The sequence below is a fragment of the Procambarus clarkii genome, chromosome 35 (assembly GCF_040958095.1).
Source record: "Procambarus clarkii isolate CNS0578487 chromosome 35, FALCON_Pclarkii_2.0, whole genome shotgun sequence".
NCBI lineage: Eukaryota > Metazoa > Arthropoda > Malacostraca > Decapoda > Cambaridae > Procambarus > Procambarus clarkii.
This window is the reverse complement of record NC_091184.1, coordinates 7,914,933-7,933,830: the sequence shown is the minus strand read 5'-3', so window position 1 is coordinate 7,933,830 and position 18,898 is coordinate 7,914,933. Positions and strand designations below refer to the sequence as shown.

Sequence of the window (18,898 nt, the reverse complement as noted above, 5' to 3'; positions counted from 1 at the left end):
AGGTGATAATGGGGCTGACACTGACCACAGGTGATAATGGGGCTGACACTAACCACAGGTCATAATGGGGTTGACACTGACCACAGGTGGTAATGGGGCTGACACTGACCACAGGTGATAATGGGGCTGGCACTGTCCACAGGTGATAATGGGGCTGACACTGACCACAGGTGATAATGGGGCTGACACTGACCACAGGTGATAATGGGGGTGACACTGACCACAGGTGATAATGGGGCTGACACTGTCCACAGGTTGAGGACCTCCGCAGGATGAGGGAGCCCGTCAAGAGGCTGGTGGAGGCTGGCCGGGTGGTGGCCGTCCAGGAAGACCAAGATGGCCGCCGCTCCGCCAGGATAACTCTACAAGACGGACAGCTGTACCTCCACCCACTCCTGCGTCAGCCCACGCCCGCCCACGCCCACACCCTCCAGGTTACTTTATTACACCCACTAGTCTTACTGACATTACTGACTTACTGAGTTATGATAACTAATATGATAACATTTTGTTATACAGTTATCAGTATGATTTATTTAATTTTCTGCAGGAGAGTGAGGTTGTGGGCGTGCTGGAGCCCTCCTGCACCCTGGCGTTCCTTGACCTCGGGTGGGCGGGGTCAACAAGAGGGCGGGTCACCATCCAGCTGACCCCTGACACTCCGCTGGCCAGACAGTTTGTGTTGTTGTGTACGGGCCAGCAGGGCCACACCTACCGCAACACTAAACTGTTGCAGGTGTGGAACAAGGGTCAGCTGGGGGAGTGTGTGGTGGGCGGAGACTACAAGAGTAATGATGGTGAGGGAGGAGCCCCACTGCTGCCTGACCTCCAGGAGCAGTACCGGGAGTCAGCCCGGGCAGGAGCCGTGGGGGCCTTGGGTGGGCCGGGGGCTCCCAGGTGTGCCCAGTTCGTCATCACCACCAGGGACCGCCAGGATGGTGTCCAGTGGTCATATGTCTTCGGTGATGTGGTGAGCGGCCTGGATGTGGTGAGGGCAGCAGTCAACCACAGTGATATTAGGGAGGTGACTGTGGTGTTGTGCTGCCACTCTAGTTCACTGTACCACCTCCATCATCACTGTGGTGTTGTGCTGCCACTCTAGTTCACTGTACCACCACAGCTGTGGTGTTGTGTTGGCACTATAGTTCACTGTACCATCACCATCACTACTGTGGTGTTGTGTTGCCACTATAGTTCACTGTACCATCACCATCACTACTGTGGTGTTGTGCTGCCACTCTAGTTCACTGTACCACCACTATCACTACTGTGGTGTTGTGCTGCCACTCTAGTTCACTGTACCACCACCATCACTACTGTGGTGTTGTGCTGCCACTCTACTTCACTGTACCATCACTTCTGTGGTGTTGTGCTGCCACTCTAGTTCACTGTACCACCATCACTCCTGCATCACCATGGACTGCGTGTTTTGATGCCAATGTAATTTAAGGACACGCCTTTATCACTGTATCATCATAACTTCACTATCGTTGGTATTTAACACTTTGGTATTTATACTTTGGTATCATATACCTGACAATCACGGCTGTATCACCATCAATGCTATATCTTCTCAGTACTTTAACCTATCATTGCTGTATCACTATAGCTTCACTATCACCTCTATATATCACCATCACTTCAGGCCCCACACTTGGGGTCATATACTGACCATGTTGAGTAACAAATTGTTGGTGTCACCATATGACAGCTGTTGTCACTGTTATATCACCAACAGCTCACTATCACATAACACTGTCACTGTTACACCAACATCATTTCTCTTTCACCGCATTATCACCTCACACTGATATTTTTCCTCCTTACATTCACTGATATATCACTATCACTGCTACAGCACCACTACCTCGCCATCACTGCTATATATCCATCCTCGCCTGATATTACCATACTGGTCCATGGTCTGTTGTGATATTACCATACTGGTCCATGGTGTGTTGTGATATTACCATACTGGTCCATGGTGTGTTGTGATATTACCATATGGGTGTGAGGTGGTGTTATGACCACACATACACCAGTATGATCATACTGTAGCTGGTGTATGATGTGCTCAAACTGTATAGTGATGTCTTGGCTGATTAGCCTAGTGTCATGAATATTAATTTATGTAGTTATTCTTTTTTCGACAACACACTAGTATTAAATGTGTATTGCCAATGTATGCCACATATATCTATGTATATTATATATCTGTACCATAAGTCCTTGCCATGTATTTGTGGATATATATTAGAAGTGTAGTGAATAGCAGTAGCCTAATGTGATGTAGCTTGAAAAACATCCGTATATGCTTATATTATGGAATGCTACATAATGCTGTATTGGAAATATTATGTGAACTATGATGGAGAATGTATAAATTTAGGTCTCGGATGTATTACTGTCATGTATACTGTGTAATTTCCCTTTCATTATTGTTCATTATATTGTCCTCTAACATTAAATTATATTTTAGCACTGGGAGATGTATACCACATAAACATGGTTTTGATACACATGTTTTATATATATACACTTTATATTGTATTCATGTATACTTATGTATAATGGCTGGCGGACAGACTTCTTGAAATCCTCCCTTAACCCCTCCTCCCCTCTCCCGCCAGTGTTACCATGTCTTGCCAATATGAATTCTTTGTTCACATATTTTTATATCATTATATAATCTTTAATGCACTGAATTATTATTGATATGCATTATTATGTAAGGTTGTGTATTATGGTCTTTATTTTGTTGATATATGAATTAGAAGTTCTTGATCGAGATATGTCTGTGTATGAGCTTGAGATATTTGAAAGAGAGGAGTCAGCTGACTCATAGAGGTGGATACAGTGTCGCTCCCGGCCAGCATGGCTCTGGGCGGTCACTCTTTGATTTTCTCAGTCGATTATTATTATTAACATCTTTATTGACAAAAATAATTACAATTTTGCCTAATCTGAGGATTTTGATAAAGTCTTATTAAAGTGAGGATAATGCTGGTATTCACTGTCACGCAGGACAGAGGGTCATACACAACACAATAGGTCTAAACTGTAGGCTGAAGCACATATATATCATGGTTACAATCAATGTTTTAATGTATGGATATGTGAAAACAACTTTCTATTGTGCACTGCCACACAAGAGCAGGGATGGTTCATAAGTGATGCAGCTTAGAAGTAATATAAATAAAATTGTTCTTCATTCTTTAAAATGGACAAGCAAATTTTGGATAAATTGTTAGGATGTCGTCCAGAACACCTGAGTCAATAAAATAGTTACACAGTTGGTGGTACAAGAGGCCAGGAGGCCTGAAGTCCTTTACAGTTTCACATTCAACAATATAGTGTTCTAAAATTTTTTTTTAAATTTTTGCCCCGAGGGGCGAGTTTATTGGGCAGCGCCACTCATCTTGTGAGTGAACATACCGTCATAGCAGAATGTACAACACTCCCCAATAGGAAGAAAACCCGCTGGGTTGTTCATCCTGTCACTTGTACCCAGACACAGCTGGGACTTGCTTAACTGTCTCAAGTGAACAGCTCCTCAAACAAGAAGATTAACATTTATCAACCCTTAAAAGCTTACGTTATCTTGCGGGTGCAAAATGGGGAAATCTTTTAAGAACAGTATCAATATTTGACAAATAGTGTTTTCCTAACTCAAACAATGTGGGGTTTATTATTCTACAGTTATTCCTAATGTCTCACAGGTGTTCACATTCACGTAGATAGTGGTCAAGGCGGTGTCCATCACTCTCACCACAGATTCTGCAACTTCGCTGATCGACTGTTGTTTCCATTCCAAATCTCCATGGATATTTGTATCCAAGACGGATTCTCGCTATTACAGATTCTCTCACTCGTCGTCCTCCTCTTCGACCATACTGATTGGGATTGCCAGCTGCAACCATGTTGTACCATCGTACAGATTCACTGGTTTGTGCTTCTATCCTCCTTTCCTCAGTTACCTTGTCACGGTGATGTTGCCTGATAATACCTCTAATTTGTAGTTGAGTCTTGGGTATGAAGTATTCAATATGGTCTCCTTCAGCGCCTTCAGCAGCCAGCACATCTGCTCGTTCATTCCCACATATTCCAACATGGGAGGGGATCCACAGAAACTTGATGACTCTTCCCTGATTGGTAAGTACTCTCACTGCTCTCTTGATTTCAGCGACTATTGCAAGATTTTCTGCCTGATTTTTACTTAGGCTTTGCAGTGCTGCTTTTGAATCGGTGCAAATCACTGCACCATTAGTGTTCCGTTCAAGAAACCTTAACGCCATAACAATGGCAGTTAGCTCTGCTTGCGTTGAAGAGGCATAGTTCTCAATACGTGCTTTTTCTTCATTTCTGCGTTGGAAGGTATTATCCTTGATTACCGTGTATGCTGCACCAGCCCTGCCATTGATAGGATTAGATGACCCGTCAGTGTAGATTTGATCTAGTTCATCTCCGGCTTCTTTATAAATGTCCTCGAGATACTTGTGCCTCATTTCTTGTGGTATCATGTTGGATTTTTTCATTGCCATTTCATTGATGATGATCTTACATGAGTCATCCTCCCAGGGAGGTAACCTCTCTACAGGCAGGAGCTCACGGGCTTGCTCAAGCAGGTGAAGCTCTTCAAGGTAGCAGACTGCTCTGTGATGCCATTTTTTGCTTCTCCTGTTTCCCCCTGAAAGTAGCACAGAGCTCAGTTTTTTCTTGGCAATATCATTGTAATGGGGATCTCTGGCTATCCTAATTGCAAGCTTAGCATTCAGCTCCTGAATTCTGCTTTTAATACTGGGAAGGGACAACTCCTCTCGTAGATTAGACGTTTTGGCAGTTCTTGGGACTCCAAGAATGATTGTCATGGCTTCATTTTGAATGCTTTCAAGCCTTTTCATATCGGTTTGGGAGTAGGTGCACAGTACTGGTGCGGCATAGTCTATGACGGAGCGCACATAGGCTGTGTACAAGTGTTCTAGTGAATGCATTAAAGGTTTATCACAGAATTTACAATCTGAGTATTCTGGTAGTGGCTCAGCCTCACTAACCTGCCAGATGTGTCTATAGCCAAGGCGAATTCGCGCAATGACTACATCACACTGCCTGGTTCGGTTACTGTGCTGACCATACAAATACCTATTATTACAAAACTTGTCATAACTTTTAATACTGCAGCTTTCAGGTCTCTGGGCATTTCTTAGTTCTTCTAAATCTGAATTAATTTCTTTAATTTGTATGTTTCTAATAATTGCATTAGTTAGTCCAAAGTCATAATCAATGTTTTCTTTCCTGCAAGCCTCATTGGCCAATCGATCTACAAAGTCATGTTTTCCAACTCCAACATGGGATGGGATCCACACAAATTTTATACAAGAGTTATTATCATTGGCAAAAATTACATTCCGTTTAATATTACAAGCTACTTCCAACATACATTGTGATGGGTTATTTAAGGACTGCAGAGCACTTTTAGAGTCACAGAAAATAACTCCACCACCATTGAGCTTAAGGTATTCAGTGGCTAGATAAATGCCCAGTAGCTCGGTCTGTGTCGTGCTTGCCCAGTTGTTCAATCTCTATGTACTAGACATGATCATTTCATTCCACTTATATACTGCACATGCACAACCTGTTCTACCAGTGCCTAACTGCGCAGAGCCATCAGTAAAGGCATAGGATTCAGTGGGTTTTAGAATTTGAAGATGACTGTCAATAGCTTCTAATGTTATACATCTCAAAATGTCAGTGTTATACATTTGTTTTACACTGATGGGGGTATAATGCCGAGAGACCTCCACATCTTTCCAAGGGGGAATATTGTGAACAGTTTTATCAGGGTTAAGAGACACATTCAGTTTCTGAAGATTATAGGCACAACAACTGAGCCACACACTGTAGGGAGCTTTTTGCAGCGGATTGAGGGAACAGTCAGAATTGTTTAGAATGGATCTCAATTTAATTTGAATAGAGCTGGGGGACCATTATTTTTCAAAGTTTTGGCGCAAAACATAGTATTAAGTAGAACTATTCTTTCGTAAATTGAAGGGAAGTTTAGTTCCTTTCTCATGTTAACAATTCTGACAGTTCTAGGACAACCCAGGATGATGCACATGGCATCATTCTGTACTACATCTAGGCCAATTGTTTAGGAGAACAATTAATTGTTTAGGAGAAAAATTAAGAAGGTGCAAGGCATAATAATCAAGAACAGATCGTGTAAAGGCAATATAAAAACTATGAGTATATTTTATGTTACTGAAAAATCTTTTGCCAACAAGAGTTCTCAGTCGAGCGCATGTGTTGTCGCTACGGCCCGGGTCTTGTGACCTTATTTGTGTCATTTGACTGTTAGGATATCTGTCATGTTGTAGTAATGTATACCATGGATCAATTCTACCATTGTGCATCCTTTATACCAGGTGATAGGTGCTGTTATATATATTAGTGAGGTGGGTACCTGAGGATTTTAAGTGATGCCATTGTGCTGTATATGATATTGATTCCTCATGCCTTATTTGTTAATGGTTGTGACACCACCACCACCCTGTATTGGCATTAGCAGCTTAATAGGCGCTAGTGTCCCACTGCGCCACGATAGAGCCTGGCGTCAGCTAGTGCTGATTGTATGCAGTTTTGAGACCTGTTGATGATCATGCCCAGCTTTGAGAAGCTGGATAAATCATTGAGTGTGAGTTTATAGATTGTATTATTTTTGTTATGTTCATTTATGTTAATACCCAGTAAACTGGAATATTTTTTGTTAGCCTTTCACTCCCCTAGACACTTATTGATATTTGGCCAGGCTATGTTTTCCATTGATGCTGTGTGTGTGTGTATATGTATATGTATATGTGTATATATATATATATATATATATATATATATATATATATATATATATATATATATATATATATATATATATATATATATATATATATAATATATAATATATAATATATATTGGGAGTTCATAACCTCATATCATAACAGGTGGGGATAATTTCTTAGTTCTTTCTCACCCAACTTGGGGGTGTCAACAAGAATCACTGCTGTCGTTGCTGAGCAGCAATATGAGCCCAGAGGTCCACTTTGGATAGTCGTTGTCCCTGTGAGGTTTTGGGCACCCCCAGCTCCACTGGTTCCTCCCCTCAACTGTGAAGGAAAGAAAGCTCTGATTCTGGCACTTCACTGATGCCAGTTACACCCAGAGAGTCACCTGGTGAGGCCTCACATCAACCATACGTGCACCAACCATACCAGATTGAAGAAATGCAATTTATTTATATACAAGTAGGTACATTTGGTTTATAAGAATACATAGCAATGATGTTTTTACATTCTTGTAAATCCTTGTAAATTAGAACAGAAAGCCACTCAAGAGAACAAGAACACTCCAAAATATTTCTTTAAGAACATTTAATACAAATAAATGATGATGACCAATATTGATATTAACTGAGGCTGGACCCACAACCCCTCAGTGTACTCTTCTTGAACTCTCCTCAAAACTCCCGTTACACCATGTCACAAACATGTTGTTAATTATCTTATCACACGTGACTGTCTCCTCTGTAACTGAGGTGAACCTTTGGTCAAAACTGTACATACAACTAATGTGCTCAATATCTTCACCACATAACCTTCACTTCCTGGCCAAAAATAGTTACCAATAAATCAACATATGGTCAAACCCTTCACATAATGTTCAACAATAAATGGGTACATATGGTAAGTCCGTTGATGATTGTTCATCAATAACATTCCCTGAGGTAATTAAGATCAGCCATTCTCGACACCAAGACAAAAGAATATTACATGCATGGAAAGGTATGAGCAGTTGGTCATAGGAGACACTGCTAACGACCCGTTGTTGAGTGCCTTAAACACTCCAATGGGATGTTGGGGCAATGTTTACACTGATGCATCTGGCAGCGTGGCGCCTCCCTTGCTGGCTGAGACCCAGTAACAGTCTGGGCTTCACTCTGTCCTCCAAATATATCAACCCAGCCTCTTGTTTACACACTGCTTTTGTAACTGTGTGCACCTGTGTACTGCTGTGTAATTATGTGCACCTGTGTACTGCTGTGGGAGTGGACGGGGTTAGAGGGAAAGACCCGGCTTAAAAAAGGTGAAACGTATAAGAGTCAATATCTTCACTAGTCTATAATCACATCGCCACCATTCTAGTTCTCTTCACACAATGAGACTTTCCACCTGCAGAGTTCAGTACGGTCATCCCGTGCAATTGGTCTTTGCTAGAGATGAATTTATAATAATCTGACCCAATTAACACTCCTATATCTTTGATACGGTCAGATTTGTTTTATGGGTCAGCTAATTTGACTCACTGTTGTTTTAAATGTTTAATTGTGATCCCTAGACCTGGTACATGTAGGTCAGATGGGATTGTGTCCACGACTATAGAGAATACAGGTCTGAGGTAACCACCCAAGGGAATGTAGGGTTTGACTACGTTGTAGGGTTTAGGTCCAAAGTTGGATAAAAACCCAAGTATATTCAGGGTGACCTGCATCACTGGTTTGAATTCCATTTGTTCTGCCGCCCTTTGTGTGACTAAGGTTTTCTTGGAACCCTTATAAAACAGCCCCTGACTAGTAGTTTCCTTTTCCCCTGAGGCAGAGTTAACATGGCTGTTGGTAGGGTTGCAGCAGTGTTGGTTTGGGTCAGCATAGCCCCTGTACTGCCTTCCACTTGACAGTAGTTGTCTGTTGCAGTAGTTTTGGGTTTAACGGCGGGTGACGGTGGAATTGGTTATCTCCCCCCCCCCTCCTCACTTTCCAGACTTTTGAAGTCGTGAGGGGAGCTTGGTGGGCAGCAGCCAGGGTGTGATGCTCCATGGGACAGTCCTCTGCTATCTTCACTAATTATGCTGGATGCTATTTCCTCTTCCTTATTTTTCGTTTTGCCTTCCCCCTCTTCTATTTTCTGATTTTCATTTCCCGCCGACTTTTTGCCAGTCTTGATCATTCTTTTGAACATCTTTTGTTTTGATGCCCGGATGTTTGGGGAGGCACACTCTCACATGAAGAACTGTGGTACCCGACCTTGCGAGGGAGGGGACGCTTTTATTGTCAATCCTCTCCTTCATTGCTGAACCCGATCTCAACGGACTGATGATTCTTAGGTGACGACTGCAAAGCATGTACTCATGATGCACCCCTGGGGGGAGTCCCATTTTGTCGGGGTGCTCTATCCTCTAATTGTGGCTCCGTGTTGGGCATAGGGCTTATTCGTGAAGGAAATTATTATCTGCTCTTTTTTATGCCACTGAACGCTCCTCTTATAACTTCTCAGGCTCGTAAGGTGGGCGTCCAAGCCCCCCGAGACAAGACGGACTGTGTTGGAAGACTGGACTCTGTAGCCCCCGCTACATTGGGCCCAGACCAAGTTACTCCTTTGACCCTCCTGACTACCCCCTCCAGTCCCCTGCCACCCAAGGGTTGAGCTCCAAGACCCCAGAGATGACCACCTCATCACCTGGAGTGGCTCCTTTTCTCATTGTGACAACTGGGCCTCTTACTATCCCCAGTTCTTACTAGGGGCAGTTGGTTCCAACCCCCCCCCCCCCCCTTCCCCTACCTACAGCTGCACTCACATGATTCCTGCCAGTGCTAATATGTTTCACACCTTGTCTGGTCCTGCTACGTGGACTAAATACTTTGATCTCAACCATCTGGAACCTTCAAGGCCTGATGATTTCTTCCACCATAAACACCTCGTTGATTCAGTGGATGTTACTTTTAACCCCAACTGTACTGGTACACGAGTCGTTGTTGTTCCTTCTCAGGAAGCAGCTGCCCGCTTAGCCGCATTGTCCAGCACTGGGGAGGCCCCTGTTAGGCTCTCCAAAAATACCCAGTTAAATGTCAGTATTGGCACCTAACATCAGCCCGACTGTCGACCTGAGAATGGTCCAGGACGGACCGAAACGTCGCCGTCCCTTCACTTTCTAGTGTGTGGTTTGATCAACATTTTTCAGCCACGTTATTGTGACTCTTCGCCTGCAGCCCGTGCCATGTTGCAACTGGTGTTTGGGACTTGAAAGACTGCCACGAGGATATTAAACATATACTTGAAGCCCAAGGCCATCCTGTCCTCCAGGTTAATACGTTCACTTGACCCCCTCATGGTCGTCGTCATCAGCCTCTTCGAGTTGTGAATATTACTTAATAGTAGGACCCTTCTGCCTTCTATAATTCCTGCTGGTGCCAGATGCTCGATTCTGAAGTACATTCCCTCTCCTGGACTTTACAACAGGGGCTGGAACTTTGGGCAAGGTGCCCTCTAATGCACATGTGCAGTGTCACAAGGCTCAGATGACATGCATTATGAGATGCTGCATCATCTCCCTCCATGCACGTTTCAGTATTTACTGAATCTGAATAACCATATCTGGGAGTCGTCGTCTGTTCCTGAGGACTGGTTCGAGGCAGTAGTTCTTCCTATTCGGAAACAGGGGTCTCAAATGACATCCCCCCTAAAGATTTCCGCCCCATTGCCCCTCACAAGTTGCATTTGCAAATTCCTTGAACGTATGGTCAATGTCCGTCTAATGTGGTTCTAAGAAAACCATCACCACCTCTCCTGTTCTCAATTTGGCTTTTACAAGTGCCGCAGCACGACTGATATCTTGGTGAACTCTGAGGTCTATATTCGTACTGCTTTTGCTGCAAAGACCTCCATTGTTGCTGTCTTTTTTTTACCTGGAGAAGGCATATGACACCACCTGGAGATACCATATTCTGTCCCAACTCCGTTCCTTTGGCCTTCGTGGTAATCTCCCTCTCTTCCTCTGAAGCTTTCTCTCTAGTCGATCCTTTAGAGTGAAGCTTGGTACCCTTCTCTCTGCCTCTTTTCGGCAATACGAAGAGGTGCCCCGAGGTAGTGCTCTGAGCACTACTATTTTTCTGGTTGCCCTCAATGGTCTTCTTTCCTCCCATCCCTCTGGGATCATCTCAGCACTCTATGTCGGAGATCTTACCCTCTGCTGTCGAGGTAATGACTCGCCTTTCATTCAATGACGGCTTCAACTTTCAATTGATACTGTGTCGTCTTGGACCACCAATCATGGCTTCAAGTTCTCTACAACTAAAACATTTGCTAGGACTTTTACTCAGAAGCATGTCGTTCTTCGTCCCCCTTTGTCGCTTTATGGTATTATTTTCTCTTACCTCCGAGTTGAATGCTCTAAGGCCCCCTACCTTACTTAAGGTCTTGTCTCATACATCTTGGGGAGCGGATAGGCGCATGCTCCTCTTTCTACATTCCTCTCTCGTGCTATCTGAACTCGATTATGGTTGTCCTGCTTACTCGTCTGCCCCTCCCTCAACTCTTCGCCATCTTGGTACTCTGCACTATACTAGGTTATGCCTCAGCTCTGGTGCCTATCATTAGACTCCTACCCTCAGCCTTTATGTTGAAACTGGCGTCCTGTCTCTACAGGATCGCCGTGATTGCTACTGTCTTCGTTACGTTGCGTGGTCCTTACAACTCCCTTACTCTCGCTTATGTCGTACTTTGACTTTTACCTCTTCTGTGATCCCTGTTCCCATTCACTACCTTCCCTCTTTCTGTACGGTTGTCTCACTTGCAAGGTTCTCTCTCGGTTTTTGTTGCCAATATTTATATAGCTCTGAAACGTCTTTTCCTTGCACAGTTTTCTTCACACCCCTGCTCCATTTCCGTCTTCACAGATGGGTCTAAGTCTGCCGACAATGTAGGCTACTCTATTGTTTTCCTGACCGCCTATATGTGTTGCCTGCGTCCAGAGATCAGCATCTTCACGGAAGAACTTCATGTTTTTTGTTCAACTGCTTTCTCGCTGTCAATCTTCCTTTGTTGTTGTAGTAGCCAAAAAGAAAGGAGTTGAGACAGAATATGGTATCTCCAGGTGATGTCATATCCTTCTCCAGGTAAAAAAAAGACTTCAACAATGGAGGTCTTCGCAGCAAAAGAAGTACGAATATAAACCTCCAAGTTCACCAAGACATCAGTCGTGCTGCAACACTTGCGACAGCCAAACTGAGAATGGGAGAGGTGGTGATGGTGTTCTAAGAACCACATCAGACGGACATTGACCACACGTTCAAAGAGTTTGCAGATGTGTAGCGAGTAGATTATCCCAATAATATACTCACTCCAAATGCATTGTTAATATTCCTGTCAACCTTTGGAGATGAATGAGGTGAGGCGTTGCCCGGGCAACACGGTGAGGTGTTGCCCGAGCATATAAGCAGCAGAATAGCAAACATTAACCAGAGTCTACTTTCAAGTGTGGTCTAGAGCAGACACTTGCGAGATACTGTACCAACGCTCAGTGCGCTCAACTCACACCAAAGTATCACCTGTGTACTTCTGTAGATTCGACCAAATATATATATAGTATCTTAGTGTCTGTGTTTGTCACCATACTTTACGTAACAATAGAACCGTTACATTGGTGACCCCAGAGAGTTTCGACGATACCCAGCCACGATGGACTACAACATGGACTCTCACTGAACCTCCACTGCTGCTGCTTGCTGTGGACCGCAGCCACCTGTCGTGGAACGTTGCCAACACCCTTGCCACAGCTATGATTTTCATCGCGATCATCTCTGCATTTTCATCTACTACGGCTTGCTGCTCCACGATCACTACTCACTCATCTGGCAGCTTCATCAGTAACTACATAATGTGGGATCTACAGCCTGTCCTGCCGACTCTCCGTCGCTGCCAGGGCACTGCTTGTTCTACAGGGGCGCCCACGAAAGCTGCTCTTTCGTCAGATTCATCTACACGTTCACTGCATTCTGATACTCTGCCGACTCAAGCACTTTGTGCAGTACAGAACTTACAGCTTGCGTTTCCGACTCTTCGTCGCCTCCAGGACAATTCAGCTCTAGCAGTGATTCCCTCGTTGTCCTAACTACGTGCCTACATTACCTCCTATTGTCCTGGTGCCCGAGCCCATCCGCCCCGGATCTAAATGCTCCACCAACAACCCAAGACGCTACAGCTTCGACACAGAGCAGACAGCAGACTACGACCGCATCGAGCCGCCACGCTCTCCCACATAGAGCTCCATGACTCCGGCCTCACTCAGCTCTCTGCTCTGCTCCAGGCTTCGTCTCAACGTCTGCGACACTGCTAAATCCAGAGACACATCCGCCGACTACGCAGTTCACTTTTTCGACCACAGTTACCAGCAGCACTGCCACCTACGACAACGGACGATCCTGTACGACCTCCCACCCTACAACCCCAGTTACCAGCCGCACCACAACCTGATCCTACGACGACGGACGATCCTGTGCGACCTCCCACCCTACGACCCCAGTTAGATGACATCAGCGAAGAGGAGGAAGTTAACTTTGATGGTTATGTAACGCGAGCAGGGCGTACAATTCACCGACCAGCTAAGTTCCTTGATCAAGTATTCCTCCTTTCATCCCCTGGGAGGGGGAGTTCTGTAGCGAGTAGATTATCCCAATAATATACTCGCTCCAAATGCATTGTTAATATTCCTGTAAACCTTTGGAGATGAATGAGGTGAGGCGTTGCCCGGGCAACACGGTGAGGTGTTGCCCGAGCATATAAGCAGCAGAATAGCAAACATTAACCAGAATCTACTTTCCAGTGTGGTCTAGAGCAGACACTTGCGAGATACTGAACCGACGCTCAGTGCGCTCAACTCACACCAAAGTATCACCTGTGTACTTCTGTAGATTCGACCAAATATATATATAGTATCTTAGTGTCTGTGTTTATTTGTCACCATACTTTACGTAACAATAGAACCGTTACAGATGCAACTTGTGAGGGGCAATGGGACGGAAGTCTTTAGGGGATGTCCTTTAAGACCCCTTTTTCCGAATAGGAAGAAATACTGCCTCAAGCCAGTCCACAGACACTGACGATGACTCCCAGATACGGTTATTCTGAGTCAGTAAATACTGAAACGCGCATGGAGGAAGATCAAAATTCAAAATCAAATTTTTATTCAGGAAAAAGTACATTCATAGTTGACTTACAAACATAATGTTGGATTTATAGATAGAGGTAGTACATACAATACCTAAAGCCACTAGTACGCATAGCGTTTCGGGCAAGGTGAGGTTGGGGGGGGGGGGGGAAACACCTAGATTAAAACTTAATAGTAACTGAGCTTAAAGTATAAATTGTGTCAAAAAAAATAAAAGATAAAAATGGGGGGAACATGGTAGAAAATAGGCAATATACAAGTTGGTCAACAAACAGCATTGTTTAAAAATAGTAAGACATGTGTTGACATTTAGGGGTAAGGTAGGTTACATGGAGTTAATTAGGTAGTACTTAGTTTTCATCTTAAACTAGTTGAGAGAGCTACAGCCTTTGACATGATTGGGAAGGTCATTCCACATTCTGGGTCCCTTGATTTGTAGAGTATTTCTAGTTTGACTAAGTCGTACTCTTGGGATATCAAATAGGTATTTGTTTCTGGTGTGGTGCCCATGGGTTCTGTTACAACCTTCAAGAAGCTTTTAAGGTCAGGATTGACACTACAGTTCAGAGTTTTAAATACATAGAGAACACATGAGAGTATGTGCAGTGACTTAATATCCAAGATATCAATGATTTAAGTAAGGGTACTGAGTGCTGTCTGGGGCCAGAGTTAGATATTGTTCTAATAGCAGCTTTGTGTTGAGTAATTATAGGACGTAGATGATTTTGGGTAGTAGAAACCCAAGCACAAATACCATAGTTGAGATAAGGATAGATGAAAGTAATAGAGCGTCACCAGGGCAGGGCGAGGTTCTATATATCTGATCTTAGAAAGAATGCCAACAGTTTTGGAAACTTTTTTTTTTGCAATATTTAATATGTATCCCTGGAAATTCAGGCTGTTATCGATGAAAATACCAAGGAATATACCATCTACTGTGTCACTAATTTGGATATTGTTTATTCTAAGATTAATTTGATCTGATGATTTATTACCAAACAAAATATAAAAGGTTTTTCAATATTAAGGGTGAGTTTTTTAGCAGTTAGCCAAAGATGGACTTTATTTAGTTCAGTATTCACTGTACCATTCAGAGCAAGAAGGTCAGGACTGGAGAAAATGAAGGTTGTGTCATCAGCAAATAAAATTGGTTTGAGGTGTTGAGAGGTATTTGGAAGGTAGATGAGAAAGAGAAGAGGGCCAAGTATGCTGCCTTGTGGAACACCAATGTTGATGGGTAGGGTGGGAGAAATTGAATTATTCATAGAAACATACTGGAGCCTGTCAGTAAGGTAAGACAGAAGGTATTGGAGGGAGTGACCTCAGACTCCATTATGATGTAAGTTAAGAAGAAGGTTTTGGTGGTTGACAGTGTCAAAAACCTTACGTAGGTCAACAAATAACCCAACAGGGAACTCATTTCTATCAAGAGCTGCATGTACCAAGTTAATCATACTAATAAGTGTATCGTTAGTGCTTTTCTTGGATCTGAAGCCATATTGGCACGAGCTAAGTATATTGTGTTTGGCTAGATAAGAGTAAAACTGCTTGTAGATTAGCTTCTCAAATATTTTTGGCAGGGTTGGCAGAATTGATATAGGTCTGAAATTGTTGAAATCAGTGAGATCCCCACATTTATGGACTGGGGATAACTCTTGCTTCTTGTAGAATATCCAGAAAGGTTTGGAGTTCAAGTGATTTGTTGTAAAGCAATGCAATGGCAGGAGCTAGAAATCTGGAGGCTTTTTTGTAAATTAAAGTTGGTATATAAGTAAGGGCACTTGACTTTGTTTTAAGAGAAAGGATTATCTCATTAACATCAGTGTAATTAGCAGGAGTTAGGTACAGAGATTCCGGATAGTTACCTGTAAGGTAGTCCTTAACATTAGTTTGGGAGGATGGAATATCATTAACAAGGGATGTGCCAATGGATGAGAAGAATCTATAGAATTCAATAGCAGTGTCAGTGGCTGAAAGATGATGCAGCATCTCAAAATGAATTGTCATCTGAGCCTTGTAACACTGCACTTGTGCATTTGAGGGCACCGTGCCCAAAGTTCCAGCCCCTGTTGTAAAGTCCAGGAGAATGAATGTACTCCTGAACGGAGCATCTGGCACCAGTAAGAATTATAAAAGGTGGAAGGGTCCTTCTATCAAAAGTGATCTTCATGACGCGAAGAGGCTGATGACGACTACGAGGGGGGGTCGAGTGAACATATCAACCTAGAGGGCAGAATGGCCTTGGGCTTCAAAGATATAATTAATATCCTCATGGCAGTATCTGCCCTAACACCAGTCACAACATGGTGCAGGCAGATAGCAATGCCAATACTAGCACTGTCTCCCCAATGCTGGACAATGCGGCTAAGCGGGCAGCTGCTTCCTGAGAAGGAGCAGCAATGGCACGTGTACCAGTACATGTGTCGCTGCTGGTGAACTGGTGTACCAGTACACCAATATCCACTGAATCAACGAGATGTTTATGGTGGAAGAAATCATCAGGCCGTGAAGATTCCAGATGGTTCAGATCAAAGTATTTAGTCCACGTAGCAGGACCAGACAAGGTGTGGAACATATTAACACAGGAAGGAATCATGCAAGTGCGGCTGTGGGTTTAGCACCAAGTGCCACCAGTAAGAGGGGGGTAAGAGGCCCAGTTGTCACAAAGAGAAGGAACCACTCCAGAGGAAAAGGTGGTCATCACTGGGGTCTTGGGGCTCAACTCTACTACAGAGGTGGGAGAGGACCAGAAGGGGGTAGTCGGGAAGGTGAAAGGAGTGTCTTGGTCTGGGCCAAATGTAACTCGGGCTACAGAGCCCAATCTTCCAACACAGTCTGACTCAGGGGCATAGTCGCCCACCCCACGAGCCTGGGAAATTATTAGAGGTTCATTCAGCGGCATTGCAATGAACAGGTAATAATTTCCTTCATGAATAAGTCCCCATTTGCACCATGAAGCCACAATTAGAGGATAGGACACCTGACAAGATGGGGCCCCCCAGAGGTGCATCATGAGTATACGCCCCACAATCATCACCTTAAAAACTGTCAGTACAATGAGATCAGGTTCAGCAACAAAGGCGAGGATTGACAATAAAAGCGCCCCCTCCCTCGCAAGGTCGGGTACCACAGTTCTTCAGGTGAGAGTGTGCCTCCCCAAACATCCGGGCGTCAAAACAAAAGATGTTCGAAAGAATGATCAAGACTGGCAAAAAGTCGACAGGAAAAGACAATTAGAAAGGAGAAGAAGGGAAAGGCTATTTGCCATCGTCATTTATTTGTATTGAATGTTCTAGTTTTTGACTTAGGAGTTTAATTCCTACCTCTGCAGGTGTGAAAGTGAACCAAGAGAAATTAAAGTGTTTGACTACAGACCTGACTACAGACCTATATCAATCCTGCCAAACTTGTCAAAAAATTTTGAAAAACTAATCTATAAGCAGCTTTACTCATATCTAGCCAAACTCAATATACTTAGCCCTTGCCAATATGGCTTCAGACCCAAAAAAAGCACTAACGATGCACTTATTAGTATGCTTAACTCGATTCATACAGCTCTTGATAAAAAGGAGTTCCCTGTTGGGTTATTTGTGGACCTGCGTAAAGCTTTCGATACTGTCAACCACCAAAACCTTCTTCTTAAATTACATCATTATGGAGTCAGAGGACACTCCCTACAATACCTCAAATCCTACCTTACTGACAGGCTCCAATGTGTTTCTGTGAATAGTACAATTTCTCCCACCCTACCCATCAACATTGGTGTTCCCCAGGGCAGCATACTTGGCCCTCTCCTCTTTCTCATCTACATTAATGACCTTCCAAATGCCTCCCAACACCTCAAACCAATTCTATTTGCTGACGACACAACCTTCATTTACTCCAGTCCTGATCCCCTTGCTCTAAATGCCACAGTAAATACTGAGCTAAATAAAGTCCATCTGTGGCTAACTGCCAACAAACTCACCCTTAACATTGACAAAACTTTCTATATTCTGTTTGGCAATAAATCCTCTAATCAAATAAATCTCAAAATAAACAATACCCAAATTTGTAACAAATTAGATGGCAAATTCCTTGGCATTCTCATTGACCACAAGCTGAATTTCCAGGGACACATTCTAAACATATCAAAAAAAGTTTCAAAAACTGTGGGCATTCTTTCTAAGATCAGATATTATGTACCCCTGGTGACTCTCTATTGCTCCCTTATCTATCCATATCTCAACTATGGTATTTGTGCTTGGGGCTCTACTACCCAAAATCACTTACGTCCTCTAATTACTCAACACAAAGCTGCTATTAGGACAATATCCAATTCTGGCCCCAGACATCACTCGGTACCCCTACTCAAATCTCTGAATATGTTAGACATTAAGTCACTGCACATTCTCTCATGTGTATTATACATATATAAAACGCTAAACTATAATGCCAATCCTGATCTCAAAAGCTTCATAGAAGGTTGTAACAGAACCCATGAGCACCAAGCCACTAGCACGCGCAGCGTTTCGGGCAGGTCCTTAATCTAAGAAAATTTTAAGGAGGTAAATACTTGCAAAATTTATAGACAAAAAAATGATAACAGATTACATGAAATGAAAAAAAAGAAGATGAGAGAAAATTGTAGGTACAGTATATTAAAGCACATAGGTAGCTAAGATTGATTGCAATGACAGCTTGAATGGTAGTTGACAACAAATTGGTAGGCACAATACAGCAGAAACAATATAAGATTGATTGCAATGACAGCTTGAATGGTAGTTGACAAAAATTGGTAGTCACAATACAGCATATGGCTAGCACATAAAAGAAGACAGCAATGAACACAATGATAAGGTTGTTTGATATTACATAAAAATTAGGAGATTAGGTAACACTAGGTACAGAGCAAATTTAAAGCTCAGT

At 43.3% G+C, this 18,898-nt stretch overlaps 1 protein-coding gene across 1 annotated transcript; it reads left to right on the top strand.

The window, feature by feature from the left end:
* The first annotated feature begins 253 nt into the window (after positions 1–253).
* Positions 254–6,761, top strand: LOC138371349 (uncharacterized). Its single transcript, XM_069336137.1, has 2 exons — positions 254–434; positions 551–6,761. The coding sequence occupies exons 1-2, from the start codon at positions 273–275 to the stop codon at positions 1,100–1,102; spliced, it is 714 nt and encodes a 237-aa protein (XP_069192238.1). The 5' UTR covers positions 254–272; the 3' UTR covers positions 1,103–6,761.
* Positions 6,762–18,898: the final 12,137 nt, after the last annotated feature.

Excerpts from the sequence above, each read along its gene's own strand:
- LOC138371349 (XM_069336137.1), top strand. The coding sequence starts at position 273 with ATGAGGGAGCCCGTCAAGAGGCTGGTGGAGGCTGGCCGGGTGGTGGCC. Across the intron at positions 435-550 it reads CCCACGCCCACACCCTCCAG|GAGAGTGAGGTTGTGGGCGT; the intron begins GTTACTTTATTA and ends AATTTTCTGCAG.